Below are 25923 nucleotides of genomic sequence, written 5' to 3'. Positions count from 1 at the left end.
TGCCCCTCTACTCGTCACTCATCAGACCCATCATAGAGTAAAATGCCTCATTTGGGATGTACCTCACAAGACACTTCCAACAGCTGGAAAGATCACAAAAGTACCTCACCAAGAGGATTATTGGCCTCAAACATATGTCCTATGCAGCCCGACTGGAAAAACTCCAGCTGTACTCAGTGGCATATCGCTTACTCAGAGGTGATCTCTGCCTGACTTAGAAAGCCATGTCCAACTCAGAATTGATGGATATGCTCCACCTAAAGAAATCCAAGTCACTGCGAGCCACTCACTCTAATGAGCTAAACCTCGCCACAACAATAAATAGAACATGCTGGAGGGATAGATTCCTGTCACAGAGACTCCCCATGCTTTGGAACAAAATTCCTAACTAACATTAGGCAGAGCCCCTCACTAACACTCTTCAAGAGAAACCTTGACAAGGGGATGGGTAACAGAAAATACACCCCTGGGATCACTTCATTGGCTCTTCTTGACAAAGGCTCAGTTAATTAATCAATGGGGCAGCAAAAGCTGACATTCTGGCTAGGCTTATAAATGCCCTCGGGCAGATAGCCTAGTACCTACCTAAGAACCTATATGCATGACTTAAAAATATTTCTGTTAGGCAATTGTTTTTTGATAATAACTCCATGGCACAAAATCTTTTTAGCATAAAGACTTACACAACAGAAAGCAGAAAGGGTTGTTGCTAAACTTAGGGAGCCTATAACATGAAGAATAACCAGAGATTCTGTAGAGGTATCAGAGATATTTCAGAAATTATGAAAACTTGTATAATACTGGAGAATGTAGACATCAAGAAAAAGCACAAATGGAAATATTTATGGAAGACTAAGGTATGCTAAGGTTATAAGTAAATGAGGCTCAACAATTTACAATTAAGATAGGCGGAGATGAGATAAAACAGTGATGTATAATCAATCTGCTGGAAAGTCACCAGGAATAGATGGTATTCCTCTGGAAGTTTGAAAGTTAGGAGATAAGAAAGTAGTTAAGATCTGGAAGGTTTTGTATGACAGGAGGGAGGGGAGGTGCTAGCATCCTGGATGAAAACGGTGGTAGCCATAACACCTAAATATGGTAAAGACCCATCAGGCCCAACTTCACAATGGTCCATTTCAATTTTGGATCATGACTGCACAGTGTTTATGTCTATAAGAGTGGCAAAAGTATTGTCAATATTGACGGATATGGATCATTGTGGTTTTGTGGAGGGGAGGCAAGCATTTGACAATACTGATGGAGCTACGATAGCCCAGGGGGAAGCAGAATGTAGGAGAATGTTGCTGCTGTTCAGAAGTCTTGCTGCAGAGACAGCATTCAACAGAGTGTGCTGGAATTTTAGGCATGGGGCAGTGGCACCACTTGCATTCCCTGATTCAATGATGAGATTAAGGGGCTATATAATCCAATGAACCAACATCCAGGAAGCATACGGCTCATTAAGAATTGTATTACTTAGGTTAAGCATTTTCATCTATATCATACCCTAGACATCGTCAGAACCATTTAAAAACTCATTACTTAAATCAACCGACTACAAAAAGACCATCTAAACACACACACTTAAAAACACCAATGAAAAATTTCAATGTAAAAAAAAAACAAATTTTTCATTTCGAAGAACGAACCAATTGCCTTAAAATAGCAAAGCTCAAGCATGTTTAAACATATCCCACCCTGAGTTTACCAATCACAATCTTCATATCAAAAAGTAATCTTTATATTGAAAAACCCACCAATTATATTAGAATAAAACCCAAGTAAGATGATCATCATGTTTGAAAGTAAAACTGGTACTGATTAATAGCAATCATAAAATTTATAGTACACGTTTAATATATGGGATATATGAGATATCGGAGGTGGGGGTTTGGAATTGGAAGGTTTATCTCTGATGGGTTGTGTCTAGGCAGTGGAACCAAGGTGAGGGTGTCCTCTTTCACTTTGTTACTTGCGTTATATTTAGAGCCACTGGCAAAGAGGGTAGGGGACTCAGTGGTTCAAGGTTATAATTGGCGTGGTAATCAGGAAAAGTTGGCTTTATTTGCAGACAGTGATGTTTTATACATGGTGGGGACAGAGGGGAGTCATCTCAGTGTTGTGGAACATTCTGAAACAGTTTCAAGTCATTTCAGGATATAAAATTAATGCAGACAAAACAAAGGCTATACCTGTAAACTAAGTGCCCACTCATGAATTGGTTCAGCAATGCCCTGATGGGGTGAATTATTTGGGAGTATGGGTTAGGGAGGATTCTGTTGTGGTGGCTGGGGATTTGTGGGAGGGGACTACAGAAAAGATGATACAGCGGCTGAGAAGCTGGAGGCTCTTGTTTGTGGATGTTGATGGTGACATGCAAACAGTGAAGGTGTTTTTGGTCTCTTTGGTTTTCTGAACAGGTCAGGCGTGTTTTTGTCAACCAGAGGAAAAGCTGTGAATGGTTAACTGATAGGGAGGTGAAGGATTTTGTCTAGGAGGGGAACAGGATAAGGGTCATATGGGATAAGTTGATCCTTCCAGAGGACCAGAGTGGTTCTGGATTGCCTAATTTGAAGGAATATTTTGGAGCTACACCGTTGGGGCTCATATACATAACACGAGCAGAAAACTATAATTCAAGGGGAGGGATGATGAAGTGGGGGGGGGGGTCACAAAATAAGGAGAGAATGGGATTTTGTTTGCATATATGGCTGACAGTATTCTAAGAACTGAGCCAACCTGAGAATGGAGAAAGGAGAGTCTGCCAATAGGGATGACTGCAATTTGGCATGTGAGGAATGGGTGAGAGGGGACTTGAGTTTTCTGGAGGGAACTGGCAAAGGAACCAAGGTATTGGGAGCAAGTGACTAGGGGGAGGGGTAATGGAGCAGGAGGATGTCTGGAGGGTCTGGACTGCAAGCTGGAGGCTGCCTTCTCGAAAAGAGATTGGGGAGTTTTTGGTTGGGTCTGGTAGAGTTTTGGGTTGGGTCTGGAAAAGAAGCTGCTGTTAAGAAAGGGGTAATTGGTAGGGCATATACAACATTACATAACTGAGGGTGTCAGTTGGAGGAGGTTGGAAGGGATTGGGAAGGGAGACTGGATAAGGAATTCACAAGGAAACAGTGGGGAGACATATGTACAGCTCCCAGATATACAACAGGGTCTAGAAAATTTAGGATTTCTGCTTAGAAGTGGTTGCATAGGTGTTTTTATACCCCAAGCAGACTCCAGAGATTTTTTTCCTCAGGTGGATGGTGGGTGTTGGGGGTGTAATAGGGAAAAACGAGGTGGCTGGGAACATGTTTTGGGAGTGTAATGAGTTGACAGACTTTGAAGATTCCTTACATGGTGTTCTGTCAAAAATACTGGGTGGGCGAATTGAGTCTTTTGAGCTGGGATACAGGATATGAATTCCCTAGACACAGTTAAGGCCTTAAGTTTAATTCTAGTGGCTGCCAAAAAATCAATTACTGTAAAATGAAAAACAAAATTTAAACCAACTGTACTTGAAGAACAGAAAACTGTAACAGAGACAAATGAAGTGGGATCTTTAGAAAAGGATATGACTAAATTACATGGAGAAAAATGGAAATTGTGGTAATGTGTGCAGAATAACGTTTTGGAGGAGGAGTGAGGTTTAAGGGAAGGCAGGAATTGATCAATTTAGGTAATGTTGGATTGATGACAATTGTATGCAAAACTAGATGGGATGTATAATGTCTTACTGTCAGCATGGTTTGGATTTTTATATATAAACGTATGTCTGTCTATGTCTTCAGTGATAATTCAAAAAAGTGTTAAAAACTAGTAATCTGCTGACCACAAGGGCATTCTAAGTATCAGATATTTTTCACCAACATGTGTCAGGGTGGAGACATGAACTGTGCAAGCAGCAAACAAGAACCAAACAGGCTCAGGCTAATCAAGGTGCTGCAGTTAGTGTAGGGCATTATAGCACATGCCATTACAGGATGTTTCTGCCCTTAGGTATGAAATCATCTGAGAAATAAATGGCCCAGCTGTGACTGGTATGAGGATGGATTCAAATGTTGACCAATCAAGGACAGCCACCAAAGCACGACTATAAATGTGTCACTGGATGTAAACTTATTGTAACTGCAATTTTAAATATTTAAATTATTGGTTAACTGTGGTAGGTTAATTAGTTTTTGTATGTTTTATACAAGTTATTATACAAACTATGAATCTTGCATTTTATTTCACCCCATGAAAGAAAACAGCTGAAGTGTCATCAGGGTGTGTTTTAACATTTGGTCAGTTTGTTTTAAGTCTTCAACAGCATTAGAAGACTTTTCTTGCTCCAATGTCCGCTCAGGCTGAGAAAAAGCATCTCCTCAAGCTTTCTCTCTCTGCCTTCCACTGCCGCCATCTTCTCCCTTTCTTGTAGAAAGCACGTTACTTGATGAAAGCCTTGCAGTATATTTATATGCTCTATCATGACATCTATGATGACTTCTGGGGATAAGATTAAGGACTGATACTCCTTTGCATTCAACACACCTACAATCCAAATCATGTTCTTGATTATTTTTTCCTAGAACAGCTTTGAAAAATGAAATGTACAAAACAGAATGTTACTTAAATGCAAGTTGGACTTCATCAGAGGATTGGCTAACACCGCACAGCACAATGAACTGTGAGCAATTTATCAGTAACAAATCAGGTGAAAGGAGTTTATTGTTCACTCCATGTATGTTTCCAGTACAATTCTACACTGTCTTAAATAACATGACAATATCAAACTACCACTTCATAGCAGCTGAAACTATAAGACAGCACACAAAAGAAAGAGACAGAAAAGAAATAAGAAATCACCAAGACTCCATCCCTACGTTAAGGTAAATTCTTCTCCTGGTCAGCCGAGGATATTCTCAGAAGATGAATTTTTAAAGCACTGGCAGCCAAAATCCTAGGACTGTTAGCCAAACTGTTGGCATTAACAGGGTCTTCCCTTACAAGTATGAAGGATACATGTTAGAAAGTGTTAATATAACACACAACATAAAAACAGTTAACGAAATGAACAAGAGAGCAAATTGGCAACAAGCAGAAACTGCAAAATATTTAAAGTTAATGCTACCTCATTCTGTCTACAATGTGAATTGTCCTGAATTATACACTTCTAAATGGAATTTTCTAAGAAAAAAAGGTCCAGCTGTGATTAGTAGAGAAAATGAATTCAACTGTTGACCAATCAAGGACAGCTGCCAAAGCTAGACTGTACATGCCTCATTGAACATAAGCTACTTATTATAATTCAAAAACAACAGGAGGACACCGGAAAGGCTCCATGTTATAAAACTTTAATCAGGCACAAGCGCTTTCACATCTGCTTAATGCACCTGAAGAAGCAGATGTGAAAGCGCTTGTGCCTGATTAAAGTTTTATAACCTGGAGCCTTATCCTGCGTCTTCCTGTTGTTTTTGGATACTTTGCTGTAGCTTTGCTGTGGACACAACGACCTGCAAATGAGTGTTTTTTATTACTCTTACTTATTATAATTGCAATTTTAAATATTTACATTTATTTAAATTAAATTAGGTTAACTGCTCCTCAATACTGTTACACAGTCACCACCTACTCTAGCTTAGATACTGGCAAATAGCCTCTTGTACTTTTCACTCTATTTGCAGGTGAATACAAAAACTACATTGCTTCATGGTACTCTACCGCTTATTTTCCAACCTGTACGTTTTCCCCTCTTTGCTGGTCTCGTTCCCCGAGGCCAAGATGGGGTAGGGCACCACAAGAACAGGGGGTCCTGAGGGATTCTCTGCTTTAATTTTTTTTCTTCCTCGCTCTGCCTTGGGGGCTGTTACTCCCAACAGTCCATGAGTCTGAGATGTCTTGATAGTTTCCAGGATGGGGGGGCTGGTAAGTCCTGAGATAAGTGTGGGGGAGGAAGCTATAAGCCGGCTCTGGCTGGTCGATGTAGGGGTGGTAGGTGTTCCAGCTTCTGAGGTATTGACATTACTTGTGCGAGACGTCAGCCCAAGACCTGGAAAAAAAAAAAGAAAAATTAGAAGAAAGTAAACATTATTCCTTTACAATTAATGATTTATAAAAGCTAAATATGTATAAAGAGCAGATTTTTTTTTTTTGGGGGGGGGGGGCAAAATACACAGAAATGTAGTGGGATGCAGAGGCGACTTCTAGTTATGATTCATTGTGAAGTTGCCTGGAATGGCTTAGAATGGAGTCCTTCAACTGTTTGAGCTAAAACAATGCATACAATTTCATACCCGAGCTCCATGAAGAATTTTCCTGCAGCAGTTCTGGAATAAAACTGACAGTAAAGGTAAGATGAACAGTTATCTGTACACTGCAGACGACTCTGTTCACAACTGTAGGAGATCTGGAGCTCAGGACAGCGAAAAAGACTTGAGCAGAAAGTTACTGCACCAGTGGCTTCTATTTTCAAGTGGGTCATGTGACAGTTGATACTGATACGTTACTGGAGGATTAAGTTGACAGTCTGCACAAGAGCTGTAAAGTACAGTTTTGTACCTACCATAAATGTAGATGTCAGAACAGGATAGCATCTGCAGTCCTTACAAATGGGTTGTCCTGTCGTCAGGCAGCCCTTCGGTCCCCTTGATTCCAAGTCTGGGTCTCTGGTCTGGCCTGCGGCTGGCCGACATCATCACATCATCACTCATCACTGTGGTCTTGGTGCATAAAATTCAGCCATTTCTCAGTTTTTTCGATGTTTCTTGCCCTCCTTGATGCCCTCTTTTTTGGATAAATATTTGGATGTTTCCAAATGTTTCCAAAAAACAATACAAAAAAAAGCAAAAAAAATATATACAAACAAATAATATACAAAAATAATATAATAGCCTAGCTAAGGATTAGGACACTCTAGGAGGAATAGGACAGAGGGGAGGGAGGAGAGAATTGACTGCTCTGACTTGCAGATGCTATCCTGTTGGACATCTACATTTTATGGTAGGTACAAAACTGCAATATGTCCTTCAAAGTCCTTATCTGCAGTCCAAATACCAGCAGCCAAAATTATAGGAAGCCTAGGGAAAGAGGGAGTTAGGATCCCTTTGCAAAACAGCATCCCACAAAAACTGCCTGGATCTAAGGTGCTTAGGTGTTATAATGCCGGTAGGTATATTTGCCGAGGTCCAAAAATGTAGCAGGAGGGTCAAGTTTGGTAGCCACCCTCGCGAATGGTAGCCACTCCTGGGTAAGTGCCTGTGGTAGTGGAACTAGCCTTTAATGGAATGGTATGTTATGTTGAATGGCTTTGCTTTGTATGCATGCAATTTCCTATTTGTTTGAGATTTTTCCTTCCCTTCCTGTCTGTTGTTTCCCTTCCTGCCTTCCATTTTTTCTTCCCTATGCTGGTTCTGTTTTGCTTTAGTAGGCTGTCCAGGTAGTATTGCTCTGTCTATACATCCACAGTACTATTACAGGTTCTGTTGAATGGAAGGTTGTGGAGGGGGAAAGAACTGAGGTAGGTATTTCTGGATACCACCTTAGGCATAAATGTAGGATTAGTTCTCATGGACACTCTATCTTGATGGAAGATGGAGGATTAGTCTTGATGGAAGATTAGGAAGGTTCCAAGATTTCTAAGAGCTCACTGCCAACTAAAAGCAGTTTTCTGAAGTAATTGCCAGCAGGAAAGCAGTTTGCAGGAAGTGTGTTGTAGGATTCTGTTGGTTGCTCTTCAATCTCTGCTGGTTGAAGTCAGGAGATGGCATTAAAGTTTTTTGCTTATAATGGTAATTTCCTCACTCTGAGTGTGGTGTGAGTAGGAGGGGAAGAACTCCTTAGAAGACAGGTGAGTAAGAAGTTAGAGGAGTGTTGTATCTTGATGGAGGAGTGCAGAAAGCTCTGATGCAAGTAGCTTGATGGAGGATGTATCTACACCTTTATGATCTACATCTTTGAAATACTCTCCCCAACTATAACATCTTCTTGTTTGACATATCTTTCTTTCTCACACATCTTCCTGACTTTCTTTCCTCCAATCTGTATACTTTTTTCTGATTTCCTGCATAGTTCCTTTGGATTTTGTCAGAGTTCCTTTCAAGGGAGGTTGCTTTTATGAGGTTGTAAAAATCTTGGTTGCAGGCAGTTGTATAGAGTTCCAGGCAGTCCCCAGGGATGCAGTCACAGAGCCAGTTAACATGGAAGGAGGAATCAGGTAGTTAACATCTTTCCTTGTGAGTTGGCCTCCCTCAGTAATGGATACCATAATTGTCAGGTGGAATTTGAGCTATCAGAAGTATCCTGGATGCCTTGGATTTGAGGCCTTATCCAGTCATTTTGATTTTTATGTCCTTGTTGAATTTCATATGTCAGGGTGGAAATGCGAAGGCTGTCAGGCCTTTCCAACTGAAAAGATAGAGTCTGGTCCTGTGCAGCCCTCTAATGAGCTGTGCCTTGTGCAGTGGGGGTGCAGGATGTGGTCATTTGTGGGATGGGTGTTTCCTCTGTTTGGATGCATCCCTTGCTAATGTCTGGTGTAGCATTGATCTGTTGTTATATAGAGGAGTCCATTGGTCTACATGTCTGCTAGTGGATGTCTATTTTCCCGTACAAATATTGCCTGTAACTGAATGGTTGTAACTCAGGTATTTATTTGTAACTCTCTATGGCCATCCATGACATAGGGATGGTTTGAATGAGTGGCTATTGATGTGTTGATGTTCTGTTTTATTGCTGTGGTGTTGTCTCTGTGTTTGTGATCTGAGTCCTCTTTTGATTGGGTATTCTTTTTAGCATTGCTAGTTTTTCTGCCAGCATTTCTTTGATGTTGAGCTGAAAGCTTGTCCCACTGGAGTTGGCAAGCCCCTGCCCAGCATGTGTCAGATGCATGTGGGCCCAAGTGAGGGTCTGAGGCCCGCTTGGATGGCTGAGATGTTGTTTGACATGGGGCTGTTTTTGTGTGGGGATAATGCAACCTGGAGTTATGAAGTCTAGTTTTGAGCATGCCTCTTGCTCTTGGTGGTGTGGGCACCATGGCATTTCCTCTTTAGGTTTCTAAGCTTTGTCTGTGTTGAGACCATAACCCTTTTGGGTATGCACAGTCTTTCTAGGCATACTGGGATGCCATGCTGCCCAGGACCTGCAGTATAATCATGTTCTTTAGGCCTGCAGTACTTTTCCTTGCTGTTAGTTTGTTCTGTTTTGTTAATTGATTTTAAAATAAGAAGTTGTTCTTGATGTCTTGCAGTAGTTAATTGACTCTGTTTTACTTGTAGTCTTATTCTTTCTAATGACTTTTTTTGTCTGACTGTGTATCTATCAGTCAAATGAAAATTGACTGTGTATCCCAGTGCTTGTTGTAAAGCAATGACTTTCGGCAGTAAGCACAAGTGCAGTTGATGTCCGCTTTGCTCAAATAGTCGCCCAGGTTAGATTATGCAAGCGGGAGGTGATGGCAGGCAGTGAGCTCCTATCTGATACCAGATCTTGAGAGCCATACCCCTCGTGAGAGATGGGAACTCAAAGGGTAAGCATTTTGAATTTGAGAAATGATCTCTCTTGCAGGTATGCCTGAGGTGGGAAGAAGAATATGCAGGGATGCTTCCTTGATGGCAGGGGAAGAATATGAGTCCAAAAGATCTACCCTTTCCCAGCAATAGTAGGTTTGCCAGCATGAAAGGTTTGCATTGTTTTGGAACTTTGATTTCATGAACAGAATCTTTGGTGTTGAGAAGCGGTTTCCAACTTGTTAAGCCTAGGAAGTTTCTGGGTAAAATCCCTTTATTCTTTGCTGTTGTGGTTTGGTTTTCCTGTTTTGTAGGTGGCTTGTTAGTTTTTTGTTTTGTTTTTGTTGCTTGTAATATTGGATTTGGTTTGTGGCCTGGTCTCCTTGAGCCAAGGTTTTGTGTTTTGCCTTAACAGCTTCCTCTAAGTAGCCTTGCAAAATCCACTGCTGTCTCCTGTATGCCAGTGCCAGTTTTGTCTGATAAGAATTCTGCCTCCCAAGGTCATTGTGATTGTGTCCCTGCAGTGGTGATGCCTCTAGCAGTGGTATTTGTCCTATTGCAGTACCACATGCTGGTTGGGGTGCTCCTCTGAGTGGAAGGCTCCTACCTGTTAACAGTTGTAGGCAAACTCTCTCTTTTGATTTTTCTGTCTTGGAACACTTTTAAAAGGCCCTCCTCTGAGTTTTTAAGAGAGTCTGAACTTGTTTGGAATCTTGATGCCTTTCTGGATTCCCTTTCTTCTGAATTTTCTTAAATCTTTGAGGGACAGGATGATCAAAGCCATGCTCTCTCTAAATATTTTGCTTGTTTATGGGTTGGACAGGAGAAATAAAGCCTCCGGGATGCTATCCATAGGATGCACCAATTCTTTTGTTTGGATACGAAGCGCAATCACTATTTTCTGCCCATATGCATGCATCTTTACAACTGACAAGACTTATTATTCTGATGAAACTGAAGCAGCCCTAATAGCTAGAACATTTTCAAAAGTTCCTAAGCCTACCGCTGAATGTTAGAAGATATTTCTAGAACATATTTCTATCTTTTGAATCACATGAGAGGTAGCTCTTTAGTAACTTGAGAGAGCATAAACTCTTGGTATTGGGAAGCTGCTGACTGACTCTTCAAAGCTGTAGGGGAGAGAGAGCAAGGAGTGTTATTTTTTATTGAGGTCTAAGGAGGACCTCTCCATCTGAGGGAGAGTGGAGGTTCGGGCTGAGGGGCGAGTGTCAGGAGGGTTACAAGCCCCTGTCTGGGTGATCTGCAAAGGAGCCTAATCTTTTGAGAGGCCTAAGCATCAGAAAGTGGCAACGAATATTGACTGGCAAACTGCTCTTAAAGAAGGGGGCCTGAGATTGATTCTTCTTGCACTCATCCACAAAGAAAAAGGCCTTAGGTCCTTCCAAAGCAGGAGGAAGAACTGACCCTCGTGCTGGGTGGAGGGTTGCATGATCTGGTGTATCTTGTCTCTCTTATTGTCTGGTTGAGAGGCCTGGTCTCCAAGGTCTCTTCTGCAGAGGTTGAGAGCAGGTGGCTCTTGGAGATTGGGCTTTTGCTGAAGGGAGTCTCGTGAGGCGAAAAGGGCGCATGGAGATGGCAGACTGGGCTGCTCAGGAGGAGTTTTGTCTGTCTGGACTGGCTCAGGTGTCTGCAACTTCCTGAGAGACTGGAGGCTGAGAGTAGCCGTCTGGGTGAGATTGCTGGCATAATGCGCCTGATGGATGAGGTGCTCTGTTCAGCAAGGAGGCTTAGGAACCGAAACCCAAAACCGGTAGGAGTTGAGCAACAGGCGTCAGGCTTGTGCAAGATTTGGCTGTTTCTAAACAAGGAAGGCCTTGGCTGCTTTATGGCTGCAGAGGTATTAGGCAGCATTGCCTTAGCCGAGGTCTACAGGAGCCGCGGACGCGGCTGGGCGAAGAGAGGAAACCGAGGTAGTGGGACTTTAGAATCAGAGGCCGCTTCAACTAGGTTTCGCGTAATTTGCAGTACCCATGGATCGCCTGAACCTGTGACTGCTGCTCTTACGGCGCCAAGAAACTCTTGACTCTCGCCAGTTTTGAAAGTGTTCGTTTATAAAAAATTGGACCGCGAATGTACGCCTTCTCTGACGCGCTTCTTAACAATTTGTGTCCACCGTTTGGAATCTTTCTAATGACATCGGCTGCTGAGCCAAAAACTGTTCAGCAAATCTCCCACCGATGCCAGCTTGAAGGGCTGAGGGGAAGGCAGCTATACCGTTGCTAGTTTGCGGTCTGGGGGGCTAAACAGCTTGGGTATAAAAGAGCGGAAATCTTGAGAGGTATTTCACACTGGCCAAGTAGGACACAGTTATTCACTTAGCTATTATCGGCTGAGGGGTAAGAGTCTGCTGCGGTACTAGGTCCAGCAAGTCTACAGGTAGTAAGAGTCTAGCGGGGTACGACAGGAAACTGCAAGTCCCAGTAGCCTTCTGTGAAGAATGACATCTTAGTGTGTGTAACCTAAGTGCAAGATGTTATGCAAGCTACACCTGCTAAATTGAAATGCCTCAAAAACCGCATTTGCTATTAAAGGTCCATAAATTTTCCCTCAAATGTCCCCGTCCCAATTAAAACAGCACAGAAACCTAGGAATCAGCAGTTCTGAGGACCACTCTCAGTTGTCTGTTAGAAGAACTATAAACATAAAATTAAATTTTTTTTTGCTTCTCTGTAGGACGTCACGCAATGGCTTCCCTACCTGCACTCAAACATCCCATTCACTCAGCAGAGCAAGGCTTGGAATCCCCTTCCTAGGACCCATTTCTTCATGTCCAGGTAGCCCTCATACATCCTGCGACAGTGAGAGTCGGGTGATAGGGTACACAGTGGAAGACAGGGTACCTGTGGACTGACCTACCATTCATCATTAGGGTTCCCTCTCCCTCAAAGATGTTCACTGAGCTCCACTGCTTGCTGCCTGTCATAGAAATGCACCTTCACGTGCTGACTTCCCTAGCTTAAGAACTTGTACCATGGCTGTCAATAACCCATAAACCTACACTTCACAGGTGCAACACCTGCAAGAGCTCTGACACTGCCCCAGGATGGGGTAGCCAAGAATGGCCACTCATTCTCATCTTCCCCAGTCTAGCACTTTCACAGCCTGAGTTGCTAACTGAACTTGAATTGTATGGGTAATAGTCAGGGCTTAATCTGTCTGTGACACAGAGACAGGCTAAAATTATTTTTTTCTGATCACATTCCTCTACACAGTACCAATGCCTTTGCTACACTCCAGGTGGTCAGTATTATATTCTGTTCTGTCTGAGCCTAAACTATTGTGCTATAGCAGGCATTCTGACAGTTTTTATGTCTAACCAACCACAGCATCCCCCGATATATAACACTTTGTCTTTCTAGTTCATTTATTCTTCTCTTAACACAGTCTTAAATCCAGTCATTAAGAAACCTTAAAGAACCCATAACCCATGCTGCCTACACAGATAAGTTTGTAGCTTCATAAGAGATTACTAGGCTAATGAATTAAGAGCCCTTAAAAGCCTAGCCAATATTACCCAGTTTTACCCGACATATGGTACTTAGGGGCTAGAGGATGGCATAGGTCTGTGAATATGACTTGAGAATTTGTCCAAAAAGGACACAGGCGCTACCCCAGGAGTGAATTTGCATTTCCCTATCCATTGATCTAATGTGTTTTTGAAGAGGGCCAGGGAAGGTCTCTGTTTAACGTGAACAGGAAGCCTGTTCCAAAAAAAGAGGTAATCTCCAGGACACATATCTGTCTGTACAGCATGTTTGTTTGAGTAGCAGACCAGGTTTAGATCCCCAAACAGGTGACCCTTGTGCTGTTTGTTTTGTGAATGAAAAACAGCTCCATAAGGACTGGATTGGTGAGTGCCTTGTAGGTTAGGGATAAGTCACTCCTCAAAAGTCAGTAGAAGACAGAGTAAAGGGATAAGACAGGACACGTTGCTTATACCTTGTATTTTCTTTGTGGGGAACCTGTTAGGTCACCGCAGCTGTTATAAGTGACTAGTCAAGTACATGCCAAATGGTGCACTGTACTGAATTACTGGTCTAATGAATGTTCCTGCATCTGGATGCCATACCTTTACCTATAAGCTGTGGCACACAGAAGGACTCCCTCACCACTGTGGACACAATGTGGTCAAAGTTCAGGCTACTATCTATCTGTAGAACTAGACCTCTCCCCTCCGGGTCTACTCTTAGGGGTGTGCTATTAATGTTGTAATTTGCAGGGGTATTTGACTTCCCAAAGGGTATTTTTTCGCATTTAGTTTTAGGCCACAGCTCTGGCATCAATCATTTGCCTGATTTAGACCCAACTGCAGGATATCTACGTTGTTGGGGAAATTAATGACTGCCCAAAGCTTGCAGTCATCAGCAGACTTTGTCATCTAGAGGCCTTCCACATTAGCCTTGATTACTGAGAATATATTCTGAACAGGAGTGGTCCCAGCACAGAGTCCTGTGGCACACCACTAGTAAATGGCCTCTTGCTAGGTCTGGATTCACCCACTTTAACAACGTGTCCTATCTGTGAGCCAACTGGCTATCCATCTGGTGATGTAGGGATTTATGCCAAGATTTGTGAGTTTATTTATAACATCTGAGTGGGGAATTGTGTTAATTGCCTAGGCCAGATCAAGGTAGGCAGTATGCACTGTTTTACCCTCATCCACGGCCCTACAGACTTTCTCAAGAAGTCCACCAGACGTAGCAGGTATGGCCTGCCCTTGACAAAGCTGAATTGGGTTGGGTCCAGTGTTTGGGGATTTCCTATGTCATTACTTATCAGGTCTATAACTATTCTTTCCATGGCCTTGCACATAACAGTAGTCAAACTTATGGGTGTGTAACTTCCTGGGTCAGTTGATGGTCCCCCTTTATGCAGATGGATGACTGTTTCTGTCCTCAACTCTACTGGGATAAACCTGGTTTGGAGCCTGTGTTTAAATAGAGATCCTAATGGGCCTCTTAGGTCCTGATTCAAGCGGTTTAAGAGGCAACACGGTATGTCATCGGGATCCATCAAAACCGTGTTTTTAGCTTTAGAGATCACAGTCGCAAACTTTTCTTTGGTCATAATTGGTGGGGGAATGGTAGTGGGTATTTCTTGGAGGATAACTGGGGGTGATGGGGATGTGAAATGTGAGCTGAATTTATCAGCCACCAGATTTGCTATATCTTCTAAGTACAGGTGATGCCATCTACAACTAATTACATACTTTGCTTGGTGTTGCCCTTAAGATGCACAGCATCAGAACAAAAGTGATACCTAAGTTCAACAGACTGCCACCCTCCACAATACCTACAGTGATCACAAAGGTTCAGTGTTCATCCATAGTAAATGCAGTCACCCCATAACTGGTGGCAACCACTAATTAATTAACTTGTTAAATAGTCCCTTCCAAATTTAATTTACTTCCTCAATTGTCCCAATCAACACTCTTTTCCCAGTTGTGGACAAAAAGAAATGCATCTATAGGTTGGCCAAAGTAAGCTTGTCATGATAGTAGCCCTGATATAAGCCATGAGATGACTAGAACAGCTGTCAGGAGTTGTATAGTTTATGTATACTTTTCTGAATATAGTCAAAATTACAAGACAATATGCTTCTTATACAAAAGATTATCCCATTTTGCTGTAAACAGCAAAGCAATTGCATTAACCCCCCTAGGAAGTTAAGACACAACAGGTTTTCGATAGCAGATAAACTTAGAAGAGAATAACCTCCATTAGGTGTGGAGGGGTAGACTGTGCAGTCAGGAGCACTCTCTGCAGCTGAAACACCAGTGGAGACTAGGGAATCACACAAAGGAGCTTGACTACAAGGGCAGCAGGACAATCTGACCATATCAGGCATGGATATGCATCATAAAGACTTACTGAATGCTAACCTCTTAGAAGCTAATAAGCACAAGAAGTGGATAGCTAGACCTTATAAAAACACCATCAGTCCTTATGTATAGAGTTCCACTAACACTCCGTTCATCCTCCACCCCATAGAATGAATGCACTGTAGAGTATCCCACCAAGGGGGAACTAAATTACTTAATAGCGAGTCTGGGAGAGGAAAAATGTAATGGTCAAAGAGAATGACTGGAGGAAAAAAATGAATCCTGAATAAATTGTCAGTTTTATTTTCTAGCTATACTGTATTTATTACCCCCATTTCTGTCTTCCTTCTAGGCCACATGCTGACTCGCATTTTTTTTTTTACATCTCTGCTGTGCTACTGCAAAGATAAAATCCAATGACCAATATGTAACATACTGATTTTATTCAAACACACAATGTTTGTTTCATAACACTATCAACACCACACCAAAATATGTAGGCACCTTCCAGTTTTCAATGAATGATCAATTACAACCAAACAGGCCCACTGTCAATGCACAGCACAGGAATCTACGACTGCAAATTGAAAAGTTAGTAACATCTACTGGTTGTAGAGAAAAAAAATTAATTTATTTTCAAACCTGCAACTGTGCTTGTGGCTGGTCTTGCATGGAGAGCGACATCAGGTTGTGTGACAGATTGCGAGTGCAGGGGAGGCACCTGCGGTAGCTTGGGAAGGGTCATCACAGACTGCCCACTATCACTAGGAACAGATGGCACCAGTAAAGGCTGCTGGGAAGGTGTTGACGTTGGTGCAATATGAGGGGGACGGATCTTCTCAGCCATCAACTGCTCTTTGATTTTGTTGATCAGAACTAGGTTATCCAGCTTAAAAGAAAAGACAAAAGAAAGCCTAAAATGAAGCACAGCTCCAGTATTCCTTCAAATATAAATAAAAAAACAAACGAAAAAAAAAAACAAAACAAGCACTTCAGCAAAAAAGTTATGTACTCACCATAACGTTCCATCTGAGTAGTTGTACTTCATTTGTCTTCAACCTGTGGGTCTATGGATCCGAATCGGATCCGAGACGGCCGCATCACTAGCATCTGATCCGAGCTCCAAGCTCCTCCCCTTACCCATAACAGTGAATACACTCGAACATCTACATTTATGGTAAGTGTACACAACTGTACTATGTTCATCGTGTTTCACTGTTGCAGTCCTAACAAATGGGTTGATTACCAAAGCCCAGAGAAAAAAGGGGGAGGAGCCAACAGCATCAAGGGTTGGAGATAATGCCCTGCAACACCGCAATGGTGTCCCTACTAAAGCCATTTTGGAGGCTGCCACATGGTCTTCTGTTCATACTTTCACAAAGCATTATAATTTGCCTCTGTTTTCCAGAGCCAGGGCAGTGTTTGCCATTGCGGTGTTGCAGGGCATTATCTCCCTCAACCCTTGCTGCTGTGTTTTCCCTTTTCTCTTTGGTGGTGGCTTTGGTATTATTTAGGACTGCAACAGTGAAACACGAACATAATAGTACATAGTTGTGTTGTGTTACCATAAAATGTAGATTACCATAAATGTATTCACTATGGGTAAGGGAGGGAGCTTGAGGATCGGATCAGATGCTGGATCAGATGCTCGCTGTGATAGTGGTCTGCAGAAGCCAAAAGCAAGCTTGTGCGGGTAAGTGAGTGGGTGAAAAGAATAACAAAAAGTAAAGATAAACAAAAGTGATGCAATGTGCATGCAATTTAGAAATGGGTTTGTTTAGTGAGTTTACAAAACTGCCTAGCAAAACTGACCTCCTCCGTTGGGATTCTAAGGTCTAAGGTCCCAATCCCGGTAAAGTAAAACTGTGAGTGCACAAGCAGAGAAGGTAGGATGTAGGGAACCTCTCATTACAATTAGGAAGGAGAAGGTAGGAGAAAGGAAGGTTATAAGCTGAGGAAGGGAAACCACCTGAGGCATAGTCAGGCATGGAGAAGGGATTAAGGCTCCTGAGACCAAAATGCTGAAAAAACTGCTGCAACTAATGCTTAAAATTGCTCTTGCACTTGTGGAAACCCTGCAGAAGAAGTTAAAGCCACTCAAGAGAGAACTTAAAAGAGTAGAGAAGGCTGTTCTCCAGAAACAAAATTAAGATCACAGGCTGGAGTAGGTGCTCTTCTGGGAGGTTTTAGATTTCAAGCACCTCTGAGAAACATTTTCATCGGGGGATGAGATAAAATGGGCTGTTCAAGAGAACAATGAGCAGAGATGGCTGAAGCATGGATCATGACAGAGGAAAAAGAAAGACCACCCTGAAGCAAATCAACCAGATATTCCAGGATCAGAGGAACGGTAGGTTGAGAAGCAGACTCCCCCCTAGCCTGCATCGATTGAGAGAACCTTTGCCATTTGCCAGCACAGGATTTCCTAGTGCTAGGCCTCCTGGCCTCCCTCAGCACATCAATTACCTGTTGGGAAAGGGAGGAAGAAAGGGAAGGAGTCATACAATGAGCCATGCTGCCAAATGGAGAGACTGAAGATAAGGATGTAGAATGTTTCCCCTTTCCTGAACCAAAAGATCTGGCTTCATAGGAAGATGCCAAGGAGGAAGATGGGAAAGCAGCGGATACCAATGCTGTATGGGCCAGTCCGGAGCTATGAGAATAGTCCTTGGACGTTCGTCCCTGATCCTCACTAATACTCTGGGAAGAAGAGGAAAAGGAGGGAAGGCGTACACTGATAGCAATGTCCAAGGGAAGGACACAGCATCCACTTTCCAGGCTCTGCTGCTGTCTGCTGCAAACAAAGAGGTAGCAGATGGTTGTCTGGGGAGGAGAAAAGATCCACCTGAGGAGTGCCCCAACGTTGAATGATGCTGTAAAAGGCTGCTCTGTTCAGCTGCTACTCATGAGGATCCAGGGTTTGCCTGCTCAACTGGTCTGCCAAAACACTGAGCCTTCCTGGAAGAAACTGAGCCAGGAGATGCAGGTCCAGGGATGCTGCCATGGATCAAAGATTCATGCTTTGCCTGCACAGGGGGTGAGAGTGAATCCCTCCCTGCTTGCTGATGTACTGCATGACCGTAGTGTTGTCTGTCCTGACAAGCAGGGTCCCTGGAGAAAGAAGATGCTTGAAAGCCAGTAAGGCCTGCTGAACTGCAATCAACTCTTTTAGATTTATGTGCAGGTGCATCTGCTGGGCGTTCCAACGTCCCTGTATGCACCTGCCATCCAGGTGTGCTCCCCAGGCCTAGTCTGATGCGTCTATAGTCAGAACTTGAGTGGCAAGAGGTGTCTGAAAAGGCATGCCTTTGTTTTGTAGACATGCTGTTGCCCACCACAGAAACTCCATCTGCAGAGATGGAAGCAGAGGAATCATCATATCCAGGTCCTCAGAGTGTTGATACCAAATGTATCACAAGGGATAATTGGCTAGGTTTAAAATGGCTCGCAAGGGCAGTTAGCTTAGTACTAAAACTATGATCCTATGAACTATGTTCTTGAGGTACCATTGCAATTTCCTCATATGCAGTCTTGCATATGGAATCATGAGAATACAAGATGCCATGAATCCCAAAGCTTGCAGGTACTTCCTTGCAGGGAGCTGGGACAGGTTTGCCAAGTCCTTGAAGTAAACTGAAAGAGTTGTCTGCTTCTCCTGGGTGAGATATATCATCTGGGCGGCTGTGTTCAGACTCGCTCCTAGGAATGTTATTCTCCTTGGATGGTACCATTTTTGTTTTTTTCCACATTGAGAGTGTAAACCAGGGAAGACAGAAGAGTCTTTACGAATTCCAGATCCTTTAACAGCTGTTCCTGAGAACTTGCTTGAATCAGACAGTCGTCCAAGTATGGGTAAATCTGAATTTTCTTCTGCCTGCAAAAAGAAATGACTGGAGTCAGGCATTTTGTGAAGTCTCTGGAAGCAGTAGATAAGCCAAAGGGCAGTGCAGAGAATTGGTAATGTTGCTCGCCCACTCTGAAATGAAGCTACTGCCTGCAACTTTCCCTGATAGGAATGTACAGATAAGCCTCTTTGAGATCCAAGGTTACCAGCCAGGAATCCTTGTCTAGAAGTGGTAGTAACTGATGTAGAGTGAGCATTTTGAACTTTGGAATTACTAGAAAAGAGTTCAGAATGGAAAGATCCAGGATAAGACACCAGGTGCTTTCTTTTTTTGGAACTAGGAAAAGGCTGGAATAAAAGCTCTGGCCTATCTGCTGAGCAGGGACTGATTCTATTGCTCCCAGATGAGACAGACAAAATTTGTTTTTCTACTTCTGCCCTTTGGTTTGGAGGAACGCCCGGGAATCCCTTGGGAGCTGGAAAGGTGCGGAAAGAAAACTTGTGCCCTAGGGACACCGTTCTGAGCAAACATTTGTCGTCTGTGATAGTGGTCCAGACATCTGCAAAAAGGGCCAGCCTTCCCCCTAAAGGACTCTTCCAGCAATCAAGAACAAGCAGAAGTTGTAAAAAGTCATTGAGAGTGTTTTAAGTGAGATGCAGGCTTGGAGCTTCCCCCTTTAGAAGTGGAAGCCTGCCAATGCCTTGAGCTTTGAAGGGTAGCCCCCTGCCCCCTAGAAGATTTGTAACCTCTAGTCCTGGAATGGTTCTGTCTGCTGGTATCAGGAAAGGTCCAACTCTTGGAAGGGTAATTCCTGCTATCTGATCAGGATGATTTTATTAGAGAATGTGATGTCCTTATGGGGATGTTGCGGAAAAGAGGTTACCCCTTTAAATTTGTCAATGATATAGCTGAAGAAGTAAAACTTAAAAGAGCTGGGGGCATTTATACTACACTTTTAAAAAATCCTGGAGGTTTGACTAGAGTCCCTGGGTTGGTAAAAACTGACAGTTTTAGTAGGGCATGTGTCCTCCCTTTCACCAGGGATTTTTTCAATTTTAGAAGTATCATTTATGATTTTTGGACCATGTTTTGTATGGATGATAAGATCAACAAAAGGTTGGGGGAAAACCTCTTGTGGTATACAAAAGGCCACTTCATTGAAAGGTCTGGTGGAGAGGAAAAAAGTAATGTCAGGACCAGGTGGAACTTTTAAATGTGGGAGGTGTGGACAATGCCCTTTTATATTGGACACTGATTCAATCAAAGTTAGGAACTATGGTAAAATTATTTCTAACAAAAAGCATTATTGTTATACTAAGGGTGTGGTTTACATCGCAATCTGTATGGTATGTGATGGTTATTATATGGGGAAGACAATCAGAGCCCTTAGACAAAGAATATACCAACACAACTATGATATTCAGAACCACAAAGACACGAATGCTTTACATAAGCACATCAAAGTAAATCCAACACATTCCTTTAAATTTTTTGTATTAGAACAAGTAGACTTGGGTCCACGGGGTGGTCCGGATGATGACTTCTTGGAATTTTTAGAGCTCAAGTGGCAGATTAAACTAAATGCATGTCAACCAACTGGGCTCAATGATAAGACTTCTGTTAGTTCTGTACTGAAACTAAAATCAGCTTTCTTTTTGTGATTTTAATAGAATATTTTTTTAACCATGCTGTATTTTATTTGATTGGTTGGGGTTCATGGTATTGTTGCTGTTTCCAGCTGTTTTTTTGATAATGTCATTTTAAATAATTTAATTAACTTATAGCAAATGATGTTTTACTGTATACAATGGTTAAGAGGGTTAGGGTATTTAATCATGTAACCTTGGTTATTTGAATGTTCTGATGAAGTCTAGCAGATTTTGACGAAAGCACTTAACTTTAATAAACTATTTCTTGATTTAGTGCTGTAGTGCTCCGTTGGTGACTCCTTCCATTTATCAATTTTTACTTGGTTTTGGCTCATGTTTTTTCCTGAGTTTATCTCCAGGACGTTGATATGCAAACTGGTCTGGGGGGGGGGTTACATGCCTTGGACAGTCCTTCCCAAGCAATGCCCCCCACCCCAGCTGGGAGACATCCGTGGTCACTGTGGCTTTGGGAAGGGGTAGAAGAAAGAGACGTACCCTGACAAGATCTGGGGAAAAAATCCACCACTGAAGAGAGTCCCTGCAAACTCGAGAGATGTGGACTGGATGAGAAAGAAGGAAATCTAACAGGGACCATTGTACTGTCAGTGTCCACTGAAGGATTCGCATGTGAAGGTGAGAAAGGGGTAAGAGAGTGACTGTGGCCGTCATGGACCCCAGTGCTCCTAGAACAGCTTCTGCTGTAGGAAGATGAGTTTGGTAAATGTGCAAGGCATGAACTCTGAGATTGTGCACCCTTTCTGGTGTGATGTAAACTTTCATCTGGATAGTGTCCAGCCGAGCGCCAATGAACTCTAGAACCTAAACCGGAATCAGCGATGATTTGTTGATATTGATGGTGATGCCCAAACTGTTCGCTAATGTTGTGTCTTTCGGCTTTTCCCAGTTAGAGGTAGCCACAGCGGAACTCCAGTCCGCTAATGATTGGCAGTTGATTTTTACGTGCTGAGTTGTGAGCCCTAACGCACAACCTTCAATGAAGGTATGCCCATTCACGCATGTCTCCACGCAGAAGACGCTCTAGCTGAGAGTCGAACCGGTCAGCGTCTTACTGTGAGATGACAACACTACTGCAGCACCAAACTGTTCACTAATAAGAGGAAATAATCCCTGGCTCAGCAAAGTAGAAGCCTGGTAGGGGCCGTAAACAGCCAATCATCCAGGTAGAGATAGACCTGAATTCCCTGAAGTCTCAGGTGAGCCGCTACAACTGCCATCACTTTGGTGAACACCCTGGGGGCTGTGGTGAGACCAAAGGGGGGGGGGGTCTCTGAACTGATAATGATTGGCTCCCAGCCGGAAGTGGAGAAACCTGCTGGAGCACCTGTCCATCTTGATATGATAGTGCTGGTCCTGGAAGTCGATTGAGCACATCCAATCTTTCTCCTGCAGGTAGGGCAGGATAGACTGAAGTGTGACCATCCGGAATTTCTCTTTGGCTACTGACAGATTCAAGGTGGGTAGATCCAGGATGAGTCTTAGGTCCCCTGTCTTGTTTGGCACTAAAAAGAACCTGGAATAAATGCCCGATCCGGATTGGTCTAGGGGGATGGATTGGATGACTTGTTTTCTGAGCAGCTTGTCTATTTCTAGAGCTGCCACCTCCCTTTGTGCGGGTGGAACGTCTGGGTGGCGTTTTTGTGGGAGAGGTGGTTTGGTGAACGGGATGAAATAATCTCTGGATATAACTTGCAATACCCAATGGTCTGATGTTACGGACTCCCATGCCACTGGGTGTAGAGAAAGGCGACCCCCGACTGCATTCATAGATGAGCAGTCTGGCAGCCCTTAAGGGCTGCTGCCCAGGTCTGCCAGAGAAATGTTCTCGAGACCCAAAATTCTTTGGACCCCCTCTGCCTCTTGGGCGGTGTCTGTCATAACCCCCTATGGCTGTGGGGAAAGGGTGAGTCCTAAGTGTCCCAGGAGAACTGAGACTTATGGCACCAAATCTTCCTTGTCCCTCGTTGATTCCTAGAGAAGGATTTCTGAGGGGCAGAGAAGCAGATCCCGATGGAAGACAGTGTCTTCCTGTTCTTCTCACTGGACCAATGTGTCACAAATTGTTTTCCCAAACAGGGAAGAACCATCATAAGGGGCATTTGCAAAAGACGCCTTGAAAGGTTCTGTGAAATGACACAGCCAGAGCCAGGCGTGACACCTAATGGCAATGCCAGAACTGGTGCCCTGGCGGCTCCCTCCGTAGCATGGGAGAGAAGACGCATGTCGTGTTAACTACTGCCTTGACAGTGGCCATCTGTGTGGAGAACACCTTCTTGCCCTCCGCAGACACGGGGTCTAGGGACGACTCAGTGACCTCTTTGACTAGGTCTCGCTGCAGTTGAATGACATGTGCCATGTAGTTTAGCACCCTTATAGTAAAGGTTGCTGAAGCATACACCCACTTCCCGAGATGGTCCATGGTTCTCAACTCCCGGTCAGGAGGATGGACAGTAGAGCTCTCCTGTGCAAGCTCTTTTTTGGTGGCAGTGGCCACCACCATGGCATCCACAGGGGACCCTTTGCTCCAGCTAATCCTGTCTGATGGGGTGCTTAACACTTTATCGGGATATCTGCGAATAGGCTCCACAGTGTCCATCTCCTTCCACGCCTGGGATGTAATGAGGTTCACAAGTGGATCCATGGGAGGGGACATCCAGGAAGTAGATGGGCCTGTGCCGAATGCTTCTAGGAACACTGACTCATCTGAGGTTGGTTTTTGGGCAGACCCCCCTCCACTCTGGCGAAAGAGTTCCATGATGTCTCCAAAGGAGATATCCTCAGAGGGTGATCGGGGGGAAACTTCCCCTTCCTCCAAGTTAGTGTCTTCGGTGAGGGACTCAGGAAAGGAGGGGCTCACAAACCTCTTGCAGCTCCCGCGGGGGGGGGGGGGGGGGCTTCCTGAGGCAAACTCTGCACAGGCTGTCCCTGAGATGGCAGGAAGGTCGGGGCCATACCCAAAGCAGAGGAAGTAGGGGTGGAGTCCGAGGACAAGATGGTCAGGGGTCTCAAAAAGTTCGAGAGAACCCTCTCCACCATGTCAAAGGCTGATGGAGAATGGACATCCTGAGAGGTGGCACAGGGAGCCATTCCCATCGGACCCAATGGGGGAGTCAGAGCCGACAAGGCTGGCGCCGACAGCACCCTTTCAGATCCGATGCCGAGGTTATGGCTTCGAGAGCTCGGATCCGAACCGGTCAAATCCGACACACTCAAGGATTTATGGAACACTAATTTCACCACATCATGGGAAGAAAAACTTATTATTGAAAATCTTTATAAGTATTTATGGAGCCCATGCCAACGTTTACTTTATTTTTTTGGAATACCAAAGCCACAAAAGAACAGAGAAGACCCACCTTATAGACCGGTGGCAGCAAGTGGAGGTTCCCTTACTGAAGCCACAGCCATTTACCTTGATTACTTGCTGAAACCTTTAGCAGAAAAGAATAAGTCATACATAAGAGATTCAATGGATTTTTTGAGGAAAATAAACTTTACAGTGGAAGCTGACAGTATTTTATTAACTACTGATGTGGAATCCTTGTACACAGTGCTCCCTCACAATTACTGTATAACAGCAGCTATGGAGTCTTTTAAGAAACATAATCAAGGTACACAGGCACAACTGCAAAAGTTAAGCAAGCTCATTAATCTTGTACTGGACTTCAATTTCTTTACTTTCAATGCCAAATACTACAAACAAAAAAACTGGTATAGCAATGGGGGCTGTCATGGCTCCCAATATAGCTAATATAACCCTGGGCAAGTGGGAGGAGAACATTGTGTTAAACAACACAGACTACATGCAGCATACCATATGCTATTTACGATTTATTGATGACATCTTTATTGTGTGGGAAGGTGACACCATGCAGCTTGGAGATTTCATCACTTACTTCAATTTAACAACCCCCTTCTTGAAGTTTACATCTTCCCATAGCTATACTTCAACCACTTTCTTAGATATGCAGATTTCCAAGGACACCAACAATAACAGAATCACCACTGAACTATTCAGAAAACCAACGAGGGTTAATTTATTACTCCACAGTAAAAGTCTACATCCTACAAAAACCCAGGGCTACAGATTAGCTAGAATTACTACAGAGATGGAACCATTTTTGAGAAACCTGAACAACTTAAAGAATGATTTTCTAGTGAGAAGCTATGAAAGACAGATGTTAAAAAACATCCTGGAACCCATTATAGAACTGAAAAGGACTGAAGCACCTTCACTCAACCTCCCCAGAAGGAGAATGTTAAGAAATTCCACAGAGAATAACAAATGCAAAAACAGCTGCATCCTGAAATACACTTTGGATTATCACAGTATCAAAAATGCTACTGAAGAAAACTGGGACACTGTCACAGGAAACCCTTTTCTGATTAACATCTTAGATGAAGCCCCATCCTTTGTTTATAGGAAGACCAAGAACATTAGAAGTTTTGTTTAATTTAATCCTAGACCATATGAGAGAAAAACTAAGAGATGTGAAACTAACTGTATATTTTGTATATTTATACAGCAAGGTGATAAGACATGCGTAAATGGGCGTGCCTTCGTTGAAGGTTGAACGTCGAGCTGGCACCTCGGCGTTCGTGAAAATCTACTGCCAATCATTAGCGGACCGGAGTTCCGCTGTGGCGACCCCTAACCAGGAAAAGCCGAAAGACAATAACAACATACAGCAAGGTGATAGTTTTTATTGCCTTTATTTAAAGAAAATCATTAAGACCAGTGCAGGGGGTAACTGTAACACTACAAAAGTAATTTACAGGGCACAGTGCAATGATGTGATGCATTCTATGTGAACAAGACTGTAAATAAACTCAAGCATAGGATTTCATGTCATCTGTCAGAAATCCACTCTGGAAGTAAAAATAATGCACTAGCCAGACACCTTTCTCTTCATAAAAGGCACACAGGTTTTAAGTTCCAGATCCTGGATCGCACAGACAAGGGTGATCTTGAAGGAGACATCCTGAATATTCTGGAGAAACATGAACTCATGTGGCAATTAAAGCTGAACTCTTTTAGGAAGCCTGGACTATACTACTGTTCAATTGAAAGTGTACTGGAACTTAGAAAATTG

At 43.3% G+C, this 25923-nt stretch overlaps 1 protein-coding gene across 12 annotated transcripts in view; it reads right to left on the bottom strand.

Moving 5' to 3' along the window:
• Nucleotides 1-25923, bottom strand: part of ZNF362 (zinc finger protein 362) — a 984218-nt gene that overhangs the window by 427236 nt on the left and 531059 nt on the right. For 11 of the 12 annotated variants that reach the window (XM_044063254.1, XM_044063249.1, XM_044063253.1 and 8 more), the window contains 2 exons: nucleotides 15961-16207; nucleotides 5695-6022 (listed from right to left, as the gene is read on the bottom strand). In XM_044063254.1, the coding sequence (XP_043919189.1) occupies nucleotides 5695-6022; nucleotides 15961-16207 (575 nt within the window). The remainder of the gene's footprint in view (nucleotides 1-5694; nucleotides 6023-15960; nucleotides 16208-25923) is intronic. The other variant, XM_044063257.1, reaches the window with a different exon arrangement.

This window comes from Protopterus annectens, chromosome 2.part1 (genome assembly GCF_019279795.1).
Source record: "Protopterus annectens isolate FY-2018-M chromosome 2.part1, PAN1.0, whole genome shotgun sequence".
In the NCBI taxonomy this organism is placed as follows: domain Eukaryota; kingdom Metazoa; phylum Chordata; order Ceratodontiformes; family Protopteridae; genus Protopterus; species Protopterus annectens.
The sequence above is the reverse complement of the archived record's forward strand: the minus strand, read 5'-3'. Positions and strand labels throughout refer to the sequence as shown.